General features: G+C 38.0%; 1 protein-coding gene and 1 long non-coding RNA gene across 2 annotated transcripts in view; one reads left to right on the forward strand and one right to left on the reverse strand.

Annotated features, from left to right (window-relative positions):
• Nucleotides 1-25351, reverse strand: part of LOC148895285 (uncharacterized) — an 85191-nt gene that overhangs the window by 24130 nt on the left and 35710 nt on the right. The window contains exon 2 of the long non-coding RNA XR_016115638.1: nt 8867-9051. This is a non-coding gene — a long non-coding RNA (uncharacterized LOC148895285). The remainder of the gene's footprint in view (nt 1-8866; nt 9052-25351) is intronic.
• LOC148895286 (regulator of G protein signaling 5-like) lies at nt 1126-17347 on the forward strand. The gene is made up of 5 exons (XM_089001673.1): nt 1126-1270; nt 2543-2659; nt 4591-4652; nt 12813-12979; nt 13034-17347. The coding sequence occupies exons 1-5, from the start codon at nt 1227-1229 to the stop codon at nt 13196-13198; spliced, it is 555 nt and encodes a 184-aa protein (XP_088857799.1). The 5' UTR covers nt 1126-1226; the 3' UTR covers nt 13199-17347.

Genomic DNA, 25351 nt, shown 5'->3' on the forward strand with positions numbered 1-25351 from the left:
CCAGCCAGCTAGATAGATGGCTAGCTAGCCAGCCAGACAGCCAGCGAGCCAGCTATCTAGCTAGCTAGCCAGCTGATAATTAGCAAATAGATAGCAAATAGCTAGCAAGCCCCCAGTCAAATTTATCCAAACGTCAAGTAGACTCTTGGAAACAAACAATCCCTGGTCACTTTGTCAAATCTTGAGAGTTTTGAAAGGCGCTTAGAAATAAAATGTATTATTATTATTATTATTATTGCCATTGGGTGGGTTGTTTTCAAATAAAATGTGTGTCGGAAAACCAAACGCTAGGTAGCTAGCTAATAGATAGCTAATAGCTAGCCAGCTAGAAGATTAGCCAGCCATATTGCTAATAGATATACAGATAGATAGCTTGCTAGCCAGCCAGAAAGCTAGGTAGCCAGCCTGCTAGATAGCAGCCAGCTAGACAGCCAGCGAGCCAGCCATCTAGCCAGCTAATAATAATAATGATTATTATTATTATTATTATTATTATTATTATTATTATTGCCATTGGGTGGGTTGTTTTCAAATAAAATGGGTGTTGAAAAACCAAATGCTAACGAGCTAATAGATAGCTAATAGCTAGCCAGCTAAAAAGTTAGCCAGCCATATTGCTAATAAATATACAGATAGATAGCTTGCTAGCCAGCCAGAAAGCTATCTAGCCAGCCAGCTATATAGCTAGCTAGCCAGCCAGACAGCCAGCGAGCCAGCCATCTAGCTACCTAGCCAGCTAATAAATATTATTATTATTATTATTATCATTATTGCCATTGGGGGGTTGTTTTCAAATCAAATGAGTGTCGGAAAACCACTTTGATCAAATCGGAATCGTTATTTTATTTTTCAGGAGTTAGCGTTAGCTTGCCAGAGTCGGACGGACGTTAGCGTGGTCTTTATTCGTGTATTCAAATGAATAACAAGAGTGCCGTAATTCAAGGTAAATATGCTGCAACCAAAAGGCGTTTAAATGTAAACACCTGTCCTACTTTGCAGTCGCCAGGGTTGCGCGCATTCCAGTCTGATTGGCTTCACTTTTGGCTCGTAGCCCAGAAAGGGGGAGCGGGGGGAGGGGGGGGGTCTGCATAAAAACCCGCCGTCTTTCAAGCCATAGTCAGAAGGCAAGAGAGAAACTCTCAGGCTCACTTTGAACAACAACAATAAATAAAAAAACACACAAAAAAAGAAATCTTTTTGCGCAAACTTCTTGAAGGTTCTGCAAAATGTGTAAAGGATTAGCTGCCTTGCCCCAAACCTGCCTTGTAAGGTAAGACCTACCTGCAATTTTCTGTAATTGTAATCATACATTTAATTTCTAAGCGCCTTTCAAAACTATTTATATATGTATATATCCTACTTGAGAAGAACTAAATTTTCTACAAATTGAAAAACAATTGAAGCCACCGTAACATAAGATGAGGGTCCCAACTATCTTTGTGACTGCTTTATTTTTCCTGTATATGAGAGTTGTCCATGTTTAGCACTTTGCAACGGCTGTTGTTAAAGCGCTACATAAATCAATATATATTGGATCGATATATATTGACACAATAATGAGGTATATTATGTAAAAACATCATTGCATGTGTATATATATATATATATATATATATATATATATATATATATATATATATATATATAGCCATATATATAGCCAGAAATAGAGAGAAGCTTTTTAATTATTAATGTATTTATTTTTAATTTATTATTGTATCTTGTCGGTGACTGTAGCTTTATCTCTGGTTTCTATATATATATATGTGTGTATATATATATATATATATATATATATATATATATATATATATATATATATATATATATATATATATATATACATATATATATACATATATACACACACATATACATGTGTGTATATATATATATATATATATATACACATATACACATATATATATGTATATATATATATATATATATATATATATATATATATATATATATATATATATATATATATATACACATATATACATATATATATACATACACATATACACACACATACATACACATATATACATATATATACACACATATATATACACATATATACATATATATGCACACACACATATATATATATATATATATATATATATATATATGCACACACACACAATTCTAATATTAATTTTTTGCATAATTTATCTCATGAATGTTGCGTTTCTGGCACCCTGATATTACAGGATGTTGCATAATAAATCCGTGATTTCAAAGAAAAATGGAACGTTCGCAAACTCGATGTGATAACGGTAATGCTAACCCGTTTTGGGAGAAATAATTGCCTTCATGCTGCTGTTAAGGTGCCCTTGAGCAAAGCCACCCACCAACCGCCAACCGCCCCAGTACAAAATGTGCAATGCGGTTTTTGTGTCCCCCCCCGTTAGCTTCATGTGCGACGAAGCCGCTTGTCGATTGAATTTAGCCTGGAGGGTTTTTGTCATGGCTAAAATCAAAGCAGCAACAGCCACGCCGACCATGATGGCCGCCTCTGCTTGATTTCTTCCAGGGCGAAAGAGATCAAGTCCAAATTAGGAGTCTTGCTTCAAAAGCCAGAAAATGCAATTGACCTCATCATTCCCTACCCGGAGAAGACGGAGAAGAAGCCGGCGGAGAAGCAACAAAAGTACAGTGATACCTCAGCTTACAAAATTAATTGATTCCCAGAAAGTGTGTCTAAGGCGAAAAGTTTGTCTTCCAAACATTTTTTTCCCATAAGAAACCATTAAAATGAGAATAATCCGTTCCCAGATCCCCATAAAACATCATTTTCTACTAAATAAGCCTTAAAACTACACAAAATATGCCTTATTTCATGTATAATAAATGTGTTTTTTATTGTAATTAAATATATAAACTGTACCGTATAATAAAGTCATTTTATTGATCTTTATAATAATAATAATAATAATACATTTCGTTTATAAGCACCTTTCATTGATGTACAGTGATACATTGACTTACGAACTTAATTGGTTCCCAGACAGCGTGTGTAAGGCGAAAAGTTTGTATCCCAAAAATTAATTTCCCATAGGAAACCATTAAAAATGAGAATAATCAGTTCCCAGGTCCCCATAAAGATTACTTTTCTAGTAAACAAGATGTAGAAAATCTGTAGAGAATCGACATACTTTTCTACTAAATAAACTGTAGAAAATCTACATCTTATTTAGTAGGAAATTAGTCATCCAGGTCGCCATAAAACAATTTTCTACTAAATAAGCCTTAAACCAAATAGACCTTATTTTATGTATAATCAATCTGCTTTTGGATTGTAATTAAAGAAATAAACAATCGATCGTCTGCCAAATATTTATTTCCCATAAGAAACCATTAAAATGAGAATAATCCATTCGCAGGTCCCCATAAAACATAATTTTCTCCTAAATAAGCCTTAAAACAACACAAAATAGACCTTATCTTATGCATAATAAATGTGCTATTGTATTGTAATTAAAGAAATAAACTGTACAGTATAATAAAGTCGCTTTATTGGCCTTCGTTGATGTAGTTGCCTCTTGATGATAACCGAGTGAAGTTGCCGTGCTTTCTGGGCGATAATACCCTCACTCACACTGTCCCCTGCGAGCTGCTTTTCGTTCATCCAAATCAACAGAAGTTTTTCATAATAATAAGCAAATGGATATAAATATAATAAATAGCATATGGATAGCAAATGGATAGCCAACTAGGTAACTAGCTAATAGATACCAAATATATTGCCAGCCAGGTAGCCAGCTAATAGACAGACCGACAGAGCCCGATAGAGCCCGATAAATAGATAGAGATAGTTAAATAGATAGATAGAGATAGATAGAGATAGTTAAATAGATAGATAGAGATAGTTAAATAGATAGAGATAGATATAGTTAAATAGATAGAGATAGATATAGTTAAATAGATAGAGATAGATATAGTTAAATAGATAGCTAGAGATAGTTAGAGACAGACAGACAGACAGACAGACAGACAGACAGACAGACAGACAGACAGACAGACAGACAGACAGACAGACAGACAGATAGATAGATAGATAGATAGATAGATAGATAGATAGATAGATAGATAGATAGATAGATAGATAGATAGATAGATAGATAGATAGATAGATAGATAGAAAGCAAATAGATAGCAAAGGGATAGCCAACTAGGGAGCTAGCTAATAGATAGCAAATGGATAGCAAATAGCTAGCTAGCTATATAGATAGCAAATGGATAGAAAATAGATAGCCAGCTATGTAGCTAGCTAGATAGCAAATAGATAGCCAGCTAGGTAGCTAGCTAGATCGCAAACAGATAGCAAATGTATAGCAAATAATTGAACACATATCAAAACTCGTCATCTCTCCATCTCTTGTGTACGAGTAATAATTTGATGAGACGATTAATTTGCCATTCCTTGCTCTAAGATGGCTTTTCTCAAATCGACACTAACACTAACACGTGAACATATTTGGCCTTTATATCGCAAGGTTTCGCCCATTTTTAATAAGCAATGTGAATTTGCATGAAGATTTCCTCAATTTTTTGTTGACATGAAACATTCTGTGCGCGCAGACCGTCAATCGAGGAAGCGTCGCAGTGGCGTGAAAGTCTGGACCGCGTCCTGAACAACAACTGTAAGTTCCTTATCTCAGTCTTGACTTTGGCCATCTCAGCGCACAAACGCAAACAGGAAAGCACATATGAAAATATAATAATAATAATTATTATTATTATTATAACAATACATTTCAATTCTAAGCGCCTTTCAAAACTCTCAAGGTCACTTTACAGTCACAGGATACGTTTTTTTTCTGTGGGTGAGCAGCGGCAGCCACACGCGCCTGCGTTCACTCAACCCGGAAGTAACTCAAATAGACACGAAGCCAGCTAGCTAGCCAATAGATACCTAATAGCTAGCTAGTTAGAGAGATAGCCACACAGCCAGATAGCTATTTCGCCACTATATAGCTAGCTAGCCAGATAATAATAATAATAATAATAATAATAATAATAATAATAATACATTTCATTTCCAAGTGCCTTTCAAAACTCTCAAGGTCACTTTACAGTCACAGGATCAGTTTTTCTATGGGTGAGCAGCGGCAGCCACATGCGTCAACGTTCACTAACTCAAATAGAAAGCAAGCCAGCTAGCTAATAGATGGCTAGCGAGCTAGATAGCCATATAGCAAATAGCTAGTCAGCCAGATACCTATCCAGTGGGGCAGACAGATAATAGATAGCTAGATAGCCATTCAGACAGACAGACAACAGATAGCTAATAAAAAATAAATAGCGAGCTAGGCGTTCAGTGTTCACTCAACCCGGAATAACTCAAATAGACGGAAATAGATTTATCGCTCTTCGTCAAAAAGGTTCCTGACCCCTGCACTGAGGGCAGTGAAGGCCCACCTGAGTGCTGTGGAGTGGGGTCCTCTAGCCGGCTTGATAGCCAATAAATAGCTAGCTAGATAGCAAATAGATAGCAAATAGATAGCTAGCGAGATAGCTAGCTAGATAGCTGGATAGCTAGATAAATTTTGAACTTTTGAAAAAAATTGAAGGTTTTTTTTCTAGCTAGCTATCTATTGACTATATAGCTAGCTATCTATTGGCTATCTAGTTGAGTGGATGGCTATCTGTCTAGCTAGCTAGCTGGCTTTCTATCAGGTATCTATTGGCTATCTAGCTAGTTATCTATTGGTTATCCAGCTGGATGGATGGCTGGCTATCTATCTAGCTAGCTACCTATTAGGTATCTATTGGCTAGCTAGCTAGCTTTCTATCTATTTGAGTTACTTCCGGGTTGAGTGAACGCTGGCGCATGTGGCTGCCGCTGCCAGAAAATATGGTACATTTATGTTTTTACAGCTAGCAAGATAGATAGATAGCCAGCCAGCCAGCCAGCTAGATAGTCAATAGATAGCTAGCTAGAAAGCAAATAGATAGCTAGCTACATAGCTGGCCAGGGAGCTATATAGTGAACAATAGCAAATAGATAGCAAATAGCTAGCTATCGAGATAGCTAGATAAATAAATCAGGAACTTTTGAGAAGATTGAAGGCTTTTATCTAGCTAGCTATCTATTGGCTATCTAGCTAGCTAGCTATTGGCTGGCTGCCTATCTGTCTAGCTAGTTAGCTATTAGGTATCTATTTGCTAGCAATCTAGCTTTCTATCTATTTGAGTTACTTCCGGGTTGAGTGAACACTTGCGCGCGTGGCTGCCGCTGCCGGGAAATATAGTACCTTTCTGTTTTTATAGCATAGAGCGATGTACGACACAACATTGCAGGATGAGGAAATTTGGTTCGCCGTCGCCGCGCCGGTTTCGCTCCGCCTTTAACCAGAGGCGAAGACTATTTGATGATGTCATTTCATAAAGGTTCCTTTGAGATGACACAAGAGCTGATCTTGAGTTTCTCACGAAATTGCTCCCTAACAGGAAACAATGGCTTCTTGAGCTCTGCTATCTGTCCGGGAGATTGTTTACAAGTGGAATGGTTGTTTGAATTTGGAAGCCATTTTTCATGTTTTTTTGCTTATAATCACATCTGTAATTGGATACTTGTCGTGTTGTCTTTATGGTTTGATATTTTGGAGGTATTTTAATCATAATAAGAATGATACATTTAATTTCTAAGAGCCTTTCAAAACTCTCATGGTCACTTTACAGGTTTTTTTCTGTCTTTACATATTTGCTAAGTTTTTCTGTGGATGAGCAGCGGCAGCCACATGTGCCAGCGTTCACTCAACCCGGAATAACTCAAATAGATAGAAAGTTAGCTAGCTAGGTAATACTGTAGATAACTAATAGCTAGCTAGATAGCTAATAGATAGCAAATGTATAGCTAGCTAGCTAGATAGCTAGCTAGCTAGATAGATAGATAGCTAGCTAGATAGATAGCTACTAGATAGCAACACAAGCTAGCATTCACTGGAAGTAACTCAAATAGATAGAAACAGTCATTATTCTTGACTTCAAATTTGAAAACTAGTTATTTATTCATTTGTTGTGCGCTCTAGATGTAAATAATAATAATAATAATAATAATAATAATAATAATAATAATAATAATCATCATCATCATCATCATAATAATAATACATGTAATTTCAACTGCCTTTCAAAACTCTCAAGGTCACTTGACAGTCACAGGAGAAGTTTTTTTTTTTCTGTGGGTGAGCAGCGGCAGCGACACGGACCAGCGTTCACCCAACCAAGAATAACTTAAATAGATAGAAAGCTAGCTAATAGATTGCTAATAGATTGCAAATAGATAGCTAGATAATAGATAGCTAAGATTGTTGACTTTGACTTTTTTTAGAACAGGCTACTAATGTTGGAGATGGAGGTACTTGGTACCTGGTGCCCACGGTCAATATATTTGGCTCAACTAGCAAGCTAATAGATAGCTAGCCAGCTAATAGACAGCAAAGAGATAGCTAGCGAGGTAGCCAGCTAGGTAACTAGATTAGTTTGTCTGTCTGAAATGTCAGTAGAACGTTCTTAGGTGTTTTTCAGTCCCAAAAAAAGCAAAAGTACCAACGAGCTATTACATAGCTAGCTGGATAGCTAATAGATAGCTAACAGATAGCCAGCCAGCCAGATAGTAGCTAATAGACAGCAAATAGATAGCCAGCTAAATAGCCAGCTAGGTAGCCGATAGATACCTCATAGCTGGCTAGATAGATAGATAGCCAGCCAGCCAACTAGATAGCTATATAGCCAATAGATAGCTAGCGAGATAGATAATAATAAATAATAATACATTTGTTTTATAAGCGCCTTTCAAAACTCTCAAGGTCACTTTACAGTCACAGGATAAGTTTTCTTCTGTGGGTGAGCAGCGGTAGCCACACGCGCCAGCGTTCACTCAACCCGGAAGTAACTCAAATGGATAGAGAGCTAGCTAGCTAGCCAATAGATACCTAATAGCTAGCTATATAGATAGATAGCCAGCCAGCCAGCTACATAGCGAATAGATAGCTAGCTAGATAGCCGACCAGGGAGCTAGATAGTGAACAATAGCAAACAGATAGCAAGCTACATAGCTAGCAAGGTAGCCAGCCAGATAGCCAGATAGATAGCTAGCTAGATAAATAAAGATGGCCGTGCTATCTATCTATTCATTTGTTTATTTGTGTATGTATTTTTGTATGTTTCTATTGTTTATGTATGCATGTTTACACCCAAACAGGGTTCACGTGCAACATGGTGCACCCATAGTAAAAAAAACGACTTGGGGATATTTTTTACAACAGTTCAGAGCCCATTGACCGATTTCAGAATTGATGACATGGCTAACTTGACCCATAGCACTTAATGCTGATCCATATTGAGTAGAATTTGAGAATAGTCCACAACGGAGCAATTGAGACAAGCGCATGCTGTTAGCTGACCGCCAACCATTTCTTTTCATTGCTTTTCAATTGCCCGTTTGAAAGCATTGGTACTGACAACAAAGATAATTAGATCAATTGATGAACGTTTAATTAAGATAGATTTTAGTTTCATTCGTTTCAGTGTTATTCTATTATTTAGCTCATGTAGCAGCAAATTAAATAACAAGGTGAAATACGAAGAAACAGAGCAGTCAGGAATAAAATGGCATTTTATGAGCATAACAATGTTGACGTTATGATCCGACATGCGACGTTAGCATCGTTGCTAATTGTAAATTGGGGGCGATTGGTGGGTGCTTTCATTCGGTGGCTAACGGCTAGTGACTAGCAGCACGTTAGACGAGTCGTCTGAGAGTCGTCTGCGTGCTGTTTGTTTTCACGCTTTCCATTTAATCGTTTGAGGTGGTACTTCTTTAAACAATTCAACCGGTTTCGTGTCTTACCTTGTTGTCAACGACGTGCCACGCAAAATAGTTTCTTCCTGAACGTCTTTTGGGGAGGGACTTCTCTTGTCAAACCTTTTCATCTTCGGAAGCCATGTCCGCTTGTTTCGTTGTCTTCGTTCCCATTACTTTCGACCGGTGGTGGGCCGTCAGTTCCTGCAAGGCCTTCTCTGCTGGCCTAAAATCTGAATCACAGACTGATTCATTATATTTTGTCCATGGATTATTATTAAATAATTCCAAATAATAATAATAATAATAATAATAATAATAATAATAATAATATACTTAATTTCAAAGCACCTTTCAAAACTCTCAAGGTCACTTTACAGTCACGTGATAAGAACTTTCTTTGTGCGGGTGAGCAGCGGCAGCCATTCGCGCCAGCGTTCACTTCACCCGGAAGTAACACAGCAGCAAAGTTATGAAAGGAATAGGAAAGGAAAGAAAGAAGTAGAAAAACAAAATACAGGAGCTGCTGGAAAGGCAGCCACTCTCACGGCGCCATCTTGAAGTAAAAAAAAGAAAAAACTAAATAACAAATAATATGACAACACAACGATAGCTAATAATAACAACAAATAAATAAATAGATAGATAGCTGATAATCATAATAATAATATGTTTCATTTATAAGTGCCTTTCAAAACTCTCAATGTCACTTTACAGTCACAGGACAAGTTAGATAGCTAGCTAGATGGCCACCTAGCTAGATAGCTATATAAATAATAGCTAGATAGCTAATAGATAGATAGATGAAAGATGGCTTCCATTGTCGGCTTTTTTCATCAGCTGTGGGATTACTCCAGTTAAATTTATCCTAGTTTTAACCCAAAACCGAGACGACTTACTTACTTACTTACTTACTTACTTACTTACTTACTTACTTACTGACTTAACAATTTACTGACTCACTGACTTACTTACTTACTTACTTACTTACTTACTTACTTACTTACTTACTTACTTACTTACTTAATGACTGACTTACTGACTTAATAATTTACTGACTCACTGACTGACTTACTTACTTACTTACTTATTTACTTACTTTCTTACTTACTTTCTTACTTACTTACTTATTTACTTACTTTCTTACTTACTCACTTACCTACTTACTTACTTACTTACTTACTTACTTACTTACTTACCTACTTACTTACTTACTTACTTACTTACTTACTTACTTACTTACTTACTTACTTACTTACTTACCGACCTACCTTCCTACTTACTGAATGACTGGCTGACTGACTCACTGACTTACTTACTTACCTACTTACCGAATTAATGATTTATTGACTCACTGACTTACTGACTTACTTACCTACCTACCTACCTCCCTACCTACCTACCTACCTACCTACCTACCTACCGACCTACTTACTTACATAATTACTGAATGACTGGCTGACTGACTGACTTACTTACTTACTTAATGATTTACTGACTCACTCACTGACTTACTTACTTATTTACTTACTTTCTTACTTACTTGCCTATTTACTTACTTTCTTACTTACTCACTTACCTACCTACCTACCTACCTACTTACTGAATGACTGGCTGACTGACTTACTTACTTACCTACTTCCTGAATTAATGATTTATTGACTCACTGACTTACTGACTTACTTACCTACCTACCTACCTCCCTACCTGCCGACCGACCTACTTACTTACATACTTACTGACTGACTTACTTACACACATTTACACTTACACTTACACTTACACTTACAGACTTACTGACTTACTGACTTACCTACCTACCTACCTACCGACCGACCTACTTACTTACTTACTTACTTACATACTTACTGACTGACTTACTTACTTACACACATTTACACTTACACTTACACTTGCACTTACACTTACTGACTTACTGACTTACTGACTTACTGACTTACTGACTTTCCTGGCTTACTGGCTTACTTGCTTACTTACTTACTTAAAGTGTCTTTCAGCTACCTTTTCCCCTGTTGTGCTGTTTCCAGATGTGTGTTTTCGTATTTAAGGTTTTAACCAATCACATTTCAGCCATGATTTGTGACCACAGTCAGAAATCGACCTGGACGTCTTCACAATCAATTCTGCAGGCCCTGGAGCATAAAAATCAATGGCACCGCTGTTTGTGAACCGAGGTTCAAAATTTAACGCCCCCGCCCCCCAGTGTTATTGTTTGTCTCCACAAAACAGCTCGTCAACACTGAATGGGTGTGACGCTCTTTGCACAGCAGCTTGATTGCTATCCCGCAGCTATTTACATCCTAGTGGGCCGTTACCGCGCAGTAGATGACAAATACAAGCCTTGCGGAAAGCTTATCGTCGTCATCAGCACGCATTTGATCAAACAATGGAAACTTTGAAGGCTATTGTGCTGAATAACAATGGCGTTGAATGAACCGGGCTGGTGTCGCTTCTGGGTCTTATTATGCTGCAAAATAAACACCATGTCGTTTTTTTTTCCCAAGTATTTACGGTAATGATGCGTTTGTGACTGAAAAACATGAAAACCATGTCAGGACTTTCCTAAAAAACATCTGTATTGATATGAATCATATGTGATTGTGGGTTCACTCAACCTGGAATAACTCAAATACAATACATAGAAAGTTAGCTAGCTGGCTAATAGATAACTAATAGATTGCTAGATAGATAGATAGCAAATAAATAGAGTTAGGTTGCCAGCTAGATAGCTAGTTAGCAAATAGATATTAAATAGATATGTAGCAATGTAGCCAGCTAGATAGCTAGATACATAGCCAGCTATATAGCAAGATTGGTTACCTAATAAATAACTAATAGATAGCCAGCTAGGTAGCCAGCTAGATAGCTAGTTCGCAAATATATATCAAGTAGATATGTAGCAAGGTAGCCAGCTAGATAGCTAGATACATAGCCAGCTATATAGCAAGATTGGTTACCCAATAAATAACTAATAGATAGTCAGCTAGGTAGCCAGCTAGGTAGCCAGCTAGATAGCTAGTTAACAAATAGATATCAAATAGATATGTAGCAACGTAGCCAGCTAGATAGCTAGATACATAGTCAGCTATATAGCAAGATTGGTTACCCAATAAATAACTAATAGATAGCCAGCTAGGTAGCCAGCTAGATAGCTAGTTCGCAAATAGATATCAAATAGATATGTAGCAAGGTAGCCAGCTAGATAGCAAGATACATAGCCAGCTATATAGCAAGATTGGTTACCTAATAAATAACGAATAGATAGCCAGCTAGGTAGCCAGCTAGATAGCTAGTTCGCAAATAGATATCAAATAGATATGTAGCAAGGTAGCCAGCTAGATAGCAAGATACATAGCCAGCTATATAGCAAGATTGGTTACCTAATAAATAACTAATAGATAGCCAGCTAGGTATCCAGCTAGATAGCTAGTTCGCAAATAGATATCAAATAGATATGTAGCAAGGTAGCCAGCTAGATAGCTAGACACATAGCTAGCTAGATAACTCTGACGAAGGCGGAAGTAGACGCCGAAACATGTCAGGTATTTGGACAACGACAGTACACTGTCTGTAACATAGGAACTTAATACAACTAATAGATATCCAGCTAGAGAGCTAGCCAGCTAGCTAATAGATAGCAAATAGATAGCCAGATAGATGAGCTAGCTAATAAATAACTAATAGATATACAGTTAGCGAGCTAGGCAGCTAGCTAATAGATTGCAAATAGATAGCCAGCTAGGTAGCCAGCTAGAAAGCCAGCCAGATAGCCGGATAGCAAGCTCAATAGCTAGATAGCTCAAGTGAAGCAATATGATGTCAACGAACCGGGACGGACCTATTGGAACCGCATTCCAAAAGCCTCGACCATCATTTTGATTTGCCACCTTGCTGATTTATATGAGTACAGCTGTAACTGCAGTCCCGTTCAAATTCTTACGTCCTTCTTCCTTTTTCACCCTCCCTCCCTTAGATGGTCTTGCTACATTCCGTAGCTTCCTGCAGTCCGAGTTCAGTGACGAAAATATCGAGTTCTGGATGGCCTGTGAGGATTTCAAGAAGACGAAGAACCCAACCAAGATGGCGGCCAAGGCCAAAATCATCTACGAAGACTACATCCAGTCCGAGGGACCCAAAGAGGTCAGTCAGACTCGCTTTCACCGACTCCACGACATCTGACGGCTTTTCCCGCAGGTCAACATTGATCATTCCACCAAAGATGCCACCCTGAGGAATTTGGTGCATCTCAGTGCCGAAACGTTTGACCTGGCCCAGAAGCGGATCTACGCCCTGATGGAAAAAGACTCCTTCGGTCGCTTCCTGAGGTCCGAGCAGTATCAGGAGCTTTTGGTCAATTAAATCCGAGTGGGAGAGCGAGCGGCTGATTCCTTCAAAATTGAAAATGAACACTCGGAATCTGTTTGTTTTTTAAATACAAAGTACAGTGATACCTCGGTTTACGAAACCCTTGGCTTACGAACTTTTCGGTTTACGAACGTTAAATTTATGAAAATTTTACATACAAACTATTTTTCGGGATACACCCGGAGCGCCACAATGTGTAATGTGTCGTTTGCGGACGAGCCAGTTCTACTAACAATAAAATGGTAGCCCACTTGTTTTTGTCCTCTATTCCCCGCCCCCAGTCTTCGGTTAAATCTGCGTGATTGGTCAAAAACGCAGCAGTGAGGGGAGGTGGTTTAAACATTAAAGAGACAGGCAGATGAAAAAGAGAGAGTGAGAAAATGGGCAGAAAACAGTGAAATTTGGACTGGTTTAAACTTTGATAGTTCAAATGCAGAGTGTAGACTGCAAGGTTAAAATACGCCATCAATCAGGCTCCACAAATAACCCGCACAAGCCATCTGTACACCTGATGCAAAAAGCTATCAACCCAGATAAACAGAACACGACTGATGAGGAACTAGCTAAAATTATAGCAGAGAAAGCACCAACAAGGGATCATTCCTCAAGATGGTGAAAAAAAAAGGCCACGTTCCTCATCAAGTGGTTAATGCTGATAAAAAGGTAAATAAAAGGACTTTATTATATAGTACAGTTTATTTCTTTAATTATAATACCACAGCACATTTATGATACATAAAATAAGGTATATTTTGTGTAGTATTAAGGCTTATTTAGTTGAAAACTATGTTTTATGGGGACTTGGGAACGGATTATTCTCATTTTAATGGTTTCCTATGGGAAATTAATTTTTGGGATACAGACTCTTTACCTTATACACGCTGTCTGGGAACCAATTAAATTCGTAAGCCAAGGTATCACTGTACAATGCAAAAAAAATGGAATAAACAATTATCAAGTCCAGAAAATCCACGACGTCCCCCAACCACTTCATCACCCGACAGCCACTTTCCTAATTCGGTTGTAAAAGTCAGCTGCTCAAACGAAATTGGACTCGCTTCCACAAAATCAATAACTAATAATCAATTCTCATCAAGAAAAGAGGGCATTATTTAAAAGTCAATCGTTCTGACTTAATTGCCTTTTTAAAGGCGGAGCCAAACTGCCCGCGAATGACGCACTCGGCATTCGTTCCGAAACAGGTTTGATTGAACCACTTTGAAATATGTTCAACATTCAAACTAAATGAGCACATGGCAAATTCTTGATGTACAGTCAAACTTCAGTTTTCGACCATAATCCGTTCCAAAAACCTGTTCGAAAACTGATTTGGTCGAAAATTAAAAAAACAATTGCCACGGTAATCAATGTAATCAAAGAACCCATTTTGGCTTGCAAACCCAGACATTAAAAAAACAGTTTACGAACTTAATTGGTTCCCAGAAAGTGTGTGTAAGGCGAAAAGTTCGTCTGCCAAACATTTATTTCCCGTAAGAAATGAGTACAATAAGAATAATCCGTTCCCACGGCCCTATAAAACAATAGTTTTCACCTAAATAAAATGTAGAAAATGTGTAGAGAATCTACATAATTTTCTACTGAATAAGATGTAGAAAATCTACAGCTTATTTAGCAGAAAAGTATGTTTTATGGGGGACCTGGGAATGGATTATTCTCATTTTAATGGTTTCTTATGGGAAATAAATATTTGGAAGACAATTTTTCCCCTTACACACACTTTCTGGGAACCAATTGAATTCGTAAACTGAGGTATCACTGTACAATCAAATCTGGCCAAATTTTCGGCCATAATCCGTTACAGAAACCTGTTCCAAAACCAATTTGGTCGAAAATCCAAACATTTTGAATTATAATCAATGTCATCAATATCTGATTTTTTTTTTTTTTTAATCGTAATTGAACAATACAAACATGTCTGCTCACAATGGAACGCTACACGAGGATAATGCGTCGCTCACAATGAGGAAGTGACGTATAAGGAAGTGTGGGGGAGTCAAGTGGTGCATTCAGGTGCACTCAGTTCGATCCACAACCCATTTTTGGTTGTAAACCCAGAGATAAAAAAAACTAACATTTTTGGTCGAAATCGAATTGGTCGAGACCTGAGATGTTCAAAAACTGAAACAACATTTCTCATTATAATCAATGTAAAAATTGTTAATCCATTCCGTCTACTTCTTTTTTTAATCGATATTGAACAATACAAACACGTCAACTCAGAATGGAACGCTACACGAGGTTAAAGCGTCGGTCGTAATGAGACGCAAAACCAGGAAGTGACGTATAAGGAAGTGGAAGCGGAGTCGAGTGGGGTGTTCAGGTACACTCAGGTATTTCGAGAACCCATTTTCGGTTGCATAAAAAACTATTTGTTAGAAAACCGAATTGGTCGAGAACCGAAATGTTCAAAATATGAAGTTTGACTGTATTCCCAAAATGAAAAATGGCCCTCACATGGAACACCTATCACAAAACTCTCGTATATCTTTTCCCGTTTATTGTTCCTCAAACATTTCTTTACTCACGCATTAATGTCGAGTGTACACCGGCGCTCCTATTTTGGCTCCTTGCGGAAAGTGCTGGCGCGTCGGCTCAGTGGTCGAGCGCCTCGGCTCCCACGAAACTGAAAATCGTGTGGGAAGAAGGCAACTGTGGCAGCGGCGGCGAGATGCTAATATGAAGCGTACACAAAGATAGCAGCAAGCTAGTGTGGCTTTTTTCCCACGTGCTCTCACTTACTATGTTTTCATTCATCATACTCAAAAACATCAATCAGATTTCTCATTTCTCCTAATGTTTGTTGATTTATAGATACAGCTAATATCCGACTTACGACCGAGTTTCGTTCCAACCAAACGGTCGTAAGTCAAAATGGCCGTAAGTCAAAATCCATTCAAAATGTAGAATAGAGGCAAAATGACTCGCAAACTCCCCCCTCTGGTGCCATCACGCGGTCGATTGCTGTGTGAGAGTGAGATGCTAGCTGGCTGGCAAAAATTGTCGGACGCGTTAGCGGCCTGCTAGCACGTTGCAGTGCCAAGCATAGAATAAAAAAATTAAAAATAGGGTCTGGAGGTCGTGGTCATAAGTACAGGTGGTCGTAAGTCGAGCATATCGTAAGTCAGATGTCACCTGAGGTAACAACCGACTTACGAGCGAGTTCCGTTCCGACCAAACGTTCGTAAATCAAAATGGTCGTAAGTCGAAATCCAAATTAAAATGTAGAATAGAGACTCGGAGGCAAAATGACTCGCAAACTCCCCCCTCTGGTGCCATCACGCGGTCGATTGCTGTGCGAGAGTGAGATGCTAGCTGGCTGGCCAAAATTGTCGTACGCGTTAGCGGCCTGCTAGTACGTTGCGGTGCCAAGCATAGAATAAAAATTTTAAAAATAGGGTCTAGAGGTCGTGGTCATAAGTACAGGTGGTCGTAAGTCGAGCATATCGTAAGTCAGATGTCACCTGAGGTAACAACCGACTTACGAGCGAGTTCCGTTCCGACCAAACGTTCGTAAGTCAAAATGGTCGTAAGTCGAAATCCATTCAAAATGTTGGGTAGAGACTCTATATATATATATATATATATATATATATATATATATATATATATATATATATATATATATATATATATATATATATATATATATATATATATATATATATATACAGTAAATATACAGTATATATACACACATGTTTTAAGATCAAGAAACATTGGGAGGAATCAGAAATCTATACATAATCTATATATAATCAGAAAAAAACATTTACATACGGAAATCATATACATGTATATCATCTGTTTTTTTAATATATATATTATATATGTGACAAAATAGCATTTATGATGTAATCAATGCATTTTTTGTTGTTGTTTCCATATGAACCATTTGCAAAGTCCTTTTTGTTTTGGAGCATCGACATAATGTAGAAGTGCGCGACGGCACCGATTAGCCAGTCTGATGCCGTCAAGAAGGCGCCAATCAATCTGAATCACCCGATCAATAAAATCAAACCAACAACAACAACAAAATGGACTTTGAGAATGACAAAAATGTCCTTCATGTGTCTTGGGAGATGTGCGCATAAATATAAATATATACCTGCATGTTACACACTACTTCTTGTAGATGTATTTATTTTTGCATGTAAATATTGATTTGCATTTTTCTGTGTTTAACTTATTCATAAATCCACATGATGATTCTATCAATGGGGAATGGACGAAGGGACGGGATGTTGATTGACATATCAAAAAAGAAAAAAGTCCCCAAAAAATCCACTTGTGATTTTGTGTTTATTCAAAATTAATTTTAAAAAAAGAAGAAGGGGAAAAAACACAGACGACTTATCACTGCTGTCATAAAGTGAAAATGGTGTCTGCAAATTGAAATCGTGTTGCGACTGAGATTCACAATCACAACATGTTTTTTTTTTTTTGACAGCGTTGACTTCAAATATCAATATCAATACAGTGAGACCTCAACTTACAAACACCTCAACTTACAAACTTTTTGTCTTACAAACGTCAAATTTCTGAAAATTAAACCTTATAATAAGCACTATTTTCATAATACACACCCACCACGGCTGTTGCGGAAGCACACGACCGAACAGCACCAGAGGTTAAGTTACCAACAGTCCTTATGGAAGGTGACTCTCCTTCCATAAGCCATCAACGACCATCAAAAAGGTAAATAAAACTTTATTTTACAGCACAGTTCATTTCTTTAATTACAGTCCTCATGTAATGCGCCTCTCTTTCCAAACAGCAATTCCCTTTGACCTCCAACGCCATTCCATCAAGCCATAAATGACCATCACAAATGTAAATAAAGTGACTTTATGATACAATGCAGTGTATTTATTTCATTAGAATACAATAGCACATTTATTATACATGCAAAAAGGTATGTTGTATGTAGTTTTAAGGCTTATTTAGTTGAAAAGTATATTTTATGGAAACCCCGGAATGGATTATTCCTATTTTAATGGCTTCCTATGAGAATTTTTTTTTTAGATACACACTTTTCGCCTTACACACTCTGTCTGGGAACCAATTAAGTTCGTAAGTTGAGGTCTCACTGTATTTAGACATATTTATAATAAAAATAAAAATAAAAATAAAAATAAAAATAAAAATAAAAATAAAAATAAAAATAATCATCATCATCATAAGACATTTAATTTATAAGCGACTTTCAAAACTCTCAAGGAGCCTTTCCAGTCACAGGATATTTTCTTCTGCAGGTGAGCAGCGGCAGCCACACGCTAGGGTTCGCTCAACCCGGAAGTAACATAAAGAAGAAAAAAAAAAAAAAAAAAACGGTGGGATTGAAAAACAAACAAAAATGGTTTATCCAACAGCAAATATTCATCTGTACAGTCAGGTACTATGCAATATATATATATATATAGTATAATATATCTCGTATAATATTGTATATATTTTATACGTCTTTTTTTCATAAGCAAGGTATAAGCAGACTATTCTCCTACTATTCAGCTGGCTTCTCGCTAGCTAGCTATTTACTATCTAGCTCCCTGGACGGCTATCTAGCTAGCTTTCTATTTATTTGAGTTACTTCCGGGTCGAGTGAACGCTGGCTTGTGTGGCTGCCGCTGCTCACCCACAAAAAAAAAATATCCTGTGACTGTCAAGTGACTTTATGATACAATTCAGTGTATTTCTTTCATTGCAATACAATAGCACATTTATTATACATAGAATAAGGTATGTTGTGTGTAGTTTTAAGGCTTATTTAGTTGAAAAGTATCTTTTATGGAAACCCAGGAACGGATTATTCCCATTTTAATTGTTTCCTATGGGATATTTTTTTTGAGATACACACTTTTCGCCTTACACACTCTGTCTGGGAGTTTGTAAGTTGAGGTCTCACTGTATATTATTTTATATAAATTCCAGGTACATCCAAGTTACAACCGGCTTAGCGTTCCGACAAAACGGTCGTAAGTCGAAATACATTCAAAAGGGCCGACGTGACGTTTACACAACAGGATAGTACACGATGTCAATCTGTTGTTTTTAAGCAACATTTTCTATTGAATGCTATTATATATCAAACTGTTGACAGTTCATTTACAAATTGTATAACTTTTAATGTCATTTTTTACATTTTATGTTTCGTATTATCATTTTTTATGACTGTATAACTGCCTGTAATGTGTACAAAACTGTATACTCTAATGAAAGGAAGAGGAAAGAAAAGAAAGAAAACAAAACTAAATAACAAATAATATGACAACACAAAGAAACAGAGTCATTCCTTCTTAAGCACTTTCTCTACCCTCTTTGTGACTTACGACCGTTTTATTTTGAACCATACCCAGTCGTAACTTAGATGTTACCTGTACATATAAAATAATATCTTTGTTTAAAAAAAAAGGGTCTGTGGTCATAAGTACGGGTGGTCGTAACTCGCACCGGTGGTAACTCGGATATTTCCTGTATATATAATGATACCTCGGTTTACAAACCCCTTGGATTACGAACTTTTTGGTTTACGTACATTAAATTTATGAAAATTTTACCTTGGTATACAAACTATTTTTCGGGATACACCCGGAGCGCCACAATGAGTGATGTGTCGTTTGCGAACGAGCCCGTTCTCCGAACAAGAGAATGGCAGCCGACTCATTTTTGTCCTCTATTCCCCGCCCCCAGTCTTCGGTTAAAGGCACGTGATTGGTCAAGAACGCAGCAGTGAGGGGAGGTGGTTTAACCATTAAAGAGACAGGCAGACGACAGAGAGAGAGAAAATGGATAGAAAACAGTGACATTTGGACTCGTTTCAACTTTGATAGTTCAAAGGCAGAGTGTAGACTGCAAGGTTAAAATATCCCATCAATCAGGCAACCCGCACAAGCCATCCGTACACTTGATGCAAAAAGCTGTCAACCCAGCTAAACAGAACACAATTGATGAGGAACAAGGTAAAATTATGGCAGAGAAAGCACCTACAAGGGATCATTCCTCAAGATGGTGAAAGAAGAAGGCTATGTTCCTCATCAAGTGTTTAATGCTGATTAAATGCCATCAACGACCATCACAGAGGTCAATAAAACGACTTTATTATACTGTACAGTTGATTTCTTTAATTACAATACAATAGCACATTTATCACACATAAAAATAAGCTATATTTTGTGTAGTTTTAAGGCTTATTTAGGAGAAAATTATGTTTTATGGGGACCTGGGAAAGGATTATTCCCATTTTAATGGTTTCCTATGGGAAATTAATTTTTGGGATACACACTTTTCACCTTACACACCGTCTGGGACTAATTAAGTTCATAAACCAAGGCATCACTGTACATATACATATATATATATATATATATATATATATATATATATATATATATATATATATATATATATATATATATATATATATATATATATATTTATATATATTTTTAATTTGATATTTAGTGCATTTAATGTGACACTTATTTGAGACATGAAGAGTAAATATTAGCTTCAAAAAGTTCGGATGCCTCCCTTGCGGTGTCGTGTTTATTTATTGATATTTATTAATTCATTTGAAGAAGGGGGCGGAGTCTCAAGTGGAAGTATTTTATTCGGCCCCCTGGCCCTTGATTTGGACACGTTAAGCAAACAAGTCGTTGTAAATGCCATCAAGCTCCGCCCATCCACTTCCTGTGAGGCCCGAAGCTTATCCAACTTCTTGGAAAAAGTCGAGGTTGTGACCGGGCGATCTTTTGAGCGTGTTTGTGTTGGCCGCCTCTCGCCGTCACATCTGTTTCCGTTTTGTTTTCTTCAGATGGTGGATGAAAAAAATATACAAGCGGAATCAAACAAAATAACACGGATGACGAGGACGCATTCTCAAGAAACAAGCGGTGGCCATTTTTGCTATAAAAAAAAAATCAGACGGGGGCCATTTTGTGTCACCGAATTTGACGTCAGCTTGATTTTGAACTTTTTACTCTTTAATTATTTCAAGATTACAAGACAAATATCAGCCAAATTATATTTGACGTGATACCATATTAAGAAAGAAATGAAGTTTTCGCCAAGCTGCTTCTCATTACAACCCAACTGCGGTGGAAAAAACGTCTGAAACGTGACCTCATCTCAATTTACAGTCAAGATAGGGAACATTTTATTGTGAAAGGCACCGTGCGAATTCACCAAGAATTCAACTTGAACCGTGATTAGAACGCTTATTTGGCCCACGGAAGCAAATCAAGCATGTGAAATTCCATGTTGATTTATCGAGCTAGCTAGCTAGCTCTCTTTCTATTCAGATAGCTGGCTAATCCTTTCCATCACAGGTGTCCAATTCAAGGCCCAGGGGCCAAAATTGGCCTGCCAACTCATTTTATTCGGCCCGCGAGAGCAAATGAAACTTGTGAAATACCATGCTCATCTATCGAGCTAGCAAGCTAGCCAGCGCTCTTTCTATTCAGATAGCTGGCTAATCCCTTACATCACAGGTCTCCAACTCAAGGCCGGAGGTCCAAATGTGGCCCGCTAACTCATTTTATTCGGCTGTGAAAGCAAATCACACTTGCGGCAGTATGCTTGCTAACCACAAAAATTGGTTGCAAAGCACAATAACAGTCGCTCTCGATCTCCTCCTCAACATATTACACGCACACTTCCTTGTTGTCAATCAAACCCGATCTGCTATCTCAAAAGCTAGCTATTAACTAGCTAGCTAGGTAGCTAGCTTTCTAGCTATTTGAGTTACTTCCGGGTTGAGTGAACGCTGGCTCGTGTTGCTATCTATTAGCTATATAGCTATATGTTTGTTATATGTTAGCTATCTAGCTATCCTTTAGTTATCTATTAGCTAGCTAACTAACTTTCTATTTAAGTTACTTCCAAGTTGAGTGAACGCTGGCTCGTTTTGTTATCTATTAGCTATATAGCTAGCTATATATTTGCTATTTATTAGCTATCTGGCTCGCTATTAGTTATCTATTCGCAAGCTAGCTACCTTTCTACCTATTTGAGTTACTTCCAGGTTGAGTGAATTCTGGCTTGTGTTGCTATCTATTAGCTATCTAGCTAGCTTGCTATATATTTGCTATCTATTAGCTATCAAGCCAGCTATTAGTTATTTATTAGCTAGCTAGCACACTTTCTCTCTATTTGAGTTATTCCGGGTTGAGTGAACGCTGGCGCATGTGGCTGCCGCTGCTCACCCACAGAAAATTATTGTATATATATATATATATATAATATATTACATTTCTAAGTGCCTTTCAAAACTCTCAAGTTCACTTTACAGTCACATAATATTTTTTTTCTGCGGGTGAGCAGCGGCAGCCACATGCGCCAGCGTTCACTCAACCTGGAATAACTCAAATACAGTACATAGAAAGTTAGCTAGCTGGCTAATAGATAACTAATATATAGCTAGATAGATAGATAGCTAATAGATAGCATATAGATAGCAAATAGTTAGGTAGCCAGCTAGATAGTTAGCAAATCAATATCAAACAGATATATCGCAAAGTAGCCAGCTAGATAGCTAGATTATTTAGCTAATAAATAAATAATAGATAGACAGCTAGAGAGCTAGCCAGGCAGCTAATAGATAACGAATAGATAGCCAGCTAGGTAGGCAGCTAGATTAGCTAGCTAATAAATAACTAATAAATATCCAGTTAGAGCGCTAGCCATCTAGCGAATAGGTCAGAAATAGATAGCCAGCCTTTCAAAACTCTCAAGGTCACTTTACAGTCACAGTTTTTTTTTTCTGTGTGGGCGAGCAGCGGCAGCCACATGCGGCAGTGTTCACTCAACCTGGAATGGATTCCTGTCATTCATAATGGCCCCCCATGAGGAAACCGTAACTACAACGCGGCCTGTGGCAAAAATTAACTTTGACAACCTTGGCTCAACGGTCAGGGGCGTTCCCTCCGTGACGTCACTACAGGAATCGTCACCAACTCGAAAACAAGACTTCCTGAATATTCAGCGCGAGTCTTAAAACATAAAATATAGCTATATGCGGCGGAATCTCTGTAAAATATGCTCAGTACAAGTCATTTGAAGTGATTTTACAAATTATGGACACAACTTGACCGGCGGTGTCGGTTGTCCTTTAAATATGTCCAGTAGTACGTCAACGGCAATGTAGAAAAATAGATCATGTAGATCGGGTCAAACCCCCCTTGTTGCACATCAGTCCTGTCATGTTTACCGTCAAAGTGATTGGGCCTCGCCAGCCGTAATCAATTTATCGTCCGTCCTGGGTCGCGGCGCGCACGTGGCTAGCGCACGTGGCTAGCGCAGCGGCGGCCGAGTGTGTACGTGCCGTCTCGCACGGATGATGACATTAAACGGTCAGACCCCGTCGCGATTCCATTAGCGGCGTTTAAAGAGGCTTGATTCTGGGAGTACATCCAGCGATAAGCTAATTAATGTGGAAGCGATCTGCGCTAGCTCTGCGCTAGCTCTGCGTTTGATTAAGCCTGATCTAATATGGCCGCCCTGCAGGCGGGGGAGAAACAAAATGAAATCACGGGCACGACGGGGACGTGGTTAAAGGTGTGTTTCTTGTCACGTGGTGTTCTTGGCCTCTTATTCATGTTTAACGGGACGGGACGGGAATCTAATTTGGAGTGAATTGAATCACCCCAGATGACAAAACGGCTCTTTCTGCTTGGAGCCACTTTTTGGGGGGGGTACGTTCATCAATACAGTGATACCTCAGCTTACCGACTTAATTGTTTCCCAGAAAGTGTGTTTAAGGCGATAAGTGTGTCTTCCAAACATTTATTTCCCATAAGAAACCATTAGTGAGAATAATCCGTTCCCAGGTCCCCATAAAACATAATTTTTGACTAAATAAGCATTAAAACTACACAAAATATAATGTATTTTATGTATAATAAGTGTGCTATTGGATTGTAATGAAATAAATAAACTGTACTGAATAATAAAGTGGTTTTATTTACCTTTGTGATGGTCGTCTGTGTAAACTCTCAGCCGTACAGGAGTGGTCCATTGATGAAAGGTTTCTTCAGCCGTCATCTGTACTTCTTTGAAGGTGTCAGACGTTTCACTTCTTATCCAAGAGGCTTCGTCAGCGAACTAAAATATTTTGCTGGTAGTTTCAGCCCTTTATAGATATTCCTCTGCTATGATAGGTCCCTGCTCTCAGGTTGGGGGGAGCAGAGGACTATTCCCCGAGGCTACACTGATTACTTCTATTGTGATGACTGATTACTTCTATTGTCATGACTGATTACTTCTGTTGTCCTGCCTGATTTCCCCATTTGCTCTGGTATCACCTCATCAGCATAACTAAGCCTATTTTGTATAAGAAGTCGGTTGTAGGAACGATCCAAACTGAACCTCACCCCACCATGGCGATTTATTGAAGGGTTTATCTGTTTTATGAAAATAGCTTCTTTTACTTCCATCTATTTTCTTTCGCTAAGATTTTAACCTCATTGTCGTCAAATGAGTGAGTGGTTTTTATGTATGTTAAATGTGCTATTGTATTGTAATTAAAGACATAAACTGTACTGGATAATAAAGGCGTTTTATTTACCTTTGTGATGGTAGTTGTCAATGGATGACAAACTTCCAGGTTGCCTCTTGATGATATCCGAGTGAAGTTGCCGTGCTTTCTCGGCGATAATACCCTCACTCACACTGTCCACTGCTAGCTGATTTTCATTAATCCCAATCAACAGAAGTTTTTCAACCTCTTCTATTGCCTGAGACCGTTGCTGAGACAACACAGAAACATACGTAGCCACAATGGTCGACTTAGCATACTGTTACTGGTAAGCTAAGTCACACAAACGCACACCTCGTTGGTGTTTTTTTGATGATCTTCTTCAGCTCGACCTTCATTTTTTTTGTGTGTCCTCTTCGGCGTCACACTAGCCTGTGGTGGGGTCTTTTTCGGTCCCATAATAGCAAAAGTACTTCACTCGATAACACACCATGTCTGCACTCAAAGAAAGGCGGTGATGAAAACTAGTCCACCATTCCCCGTGGCGCTATGTGGTTTGGATCGTCCGCCGAAAACTAGTTTGTATGCCAAGATTATATTCTCGAGAATTTAATGTTGGTAAGGCGAAAAGTTTGTTAGCTAAAGCATTCGTAAGC

This window comes from Hippocampus bargibanti, linkage group LG07 (assembly GCF_051943395.1).
Source record: "Hippocampus bargibanti isolate YZ-2025 linkage group LG07, ASM5194339v1, whole genome shotgun sequence".
Taxonomy (NCBI): Eukaryota; Metazoa; Chordata; class Actinopteri; order Syngnathiformes; family Syngnathidae; genus Hippocampus; species Hippocampus bargibanti.

Coding starts and splice junctions, on each gene's coding strand:
- LOC148895286 (XM_089001673.1), top strand. CDS start 1,227: ATGTGTAAAGGATTAGCTGCCTTGCCCCAAACCTGCCTTGTAAG. Junction 4,653..12,812: donor CCGCGTCCTGAACAACAACT/GTAAGTTCCTTA, acceptor TCCCTCCCTTAG/ATGGTCTTGCTACATTCCGT. Junction 12,980..13,033: donor AGTCCGAGGGACCCAAAGAG/GTCAGTCAGACT, acceptor CTTTTCCCGCAG/GTCAACATTGATCATTCCAC.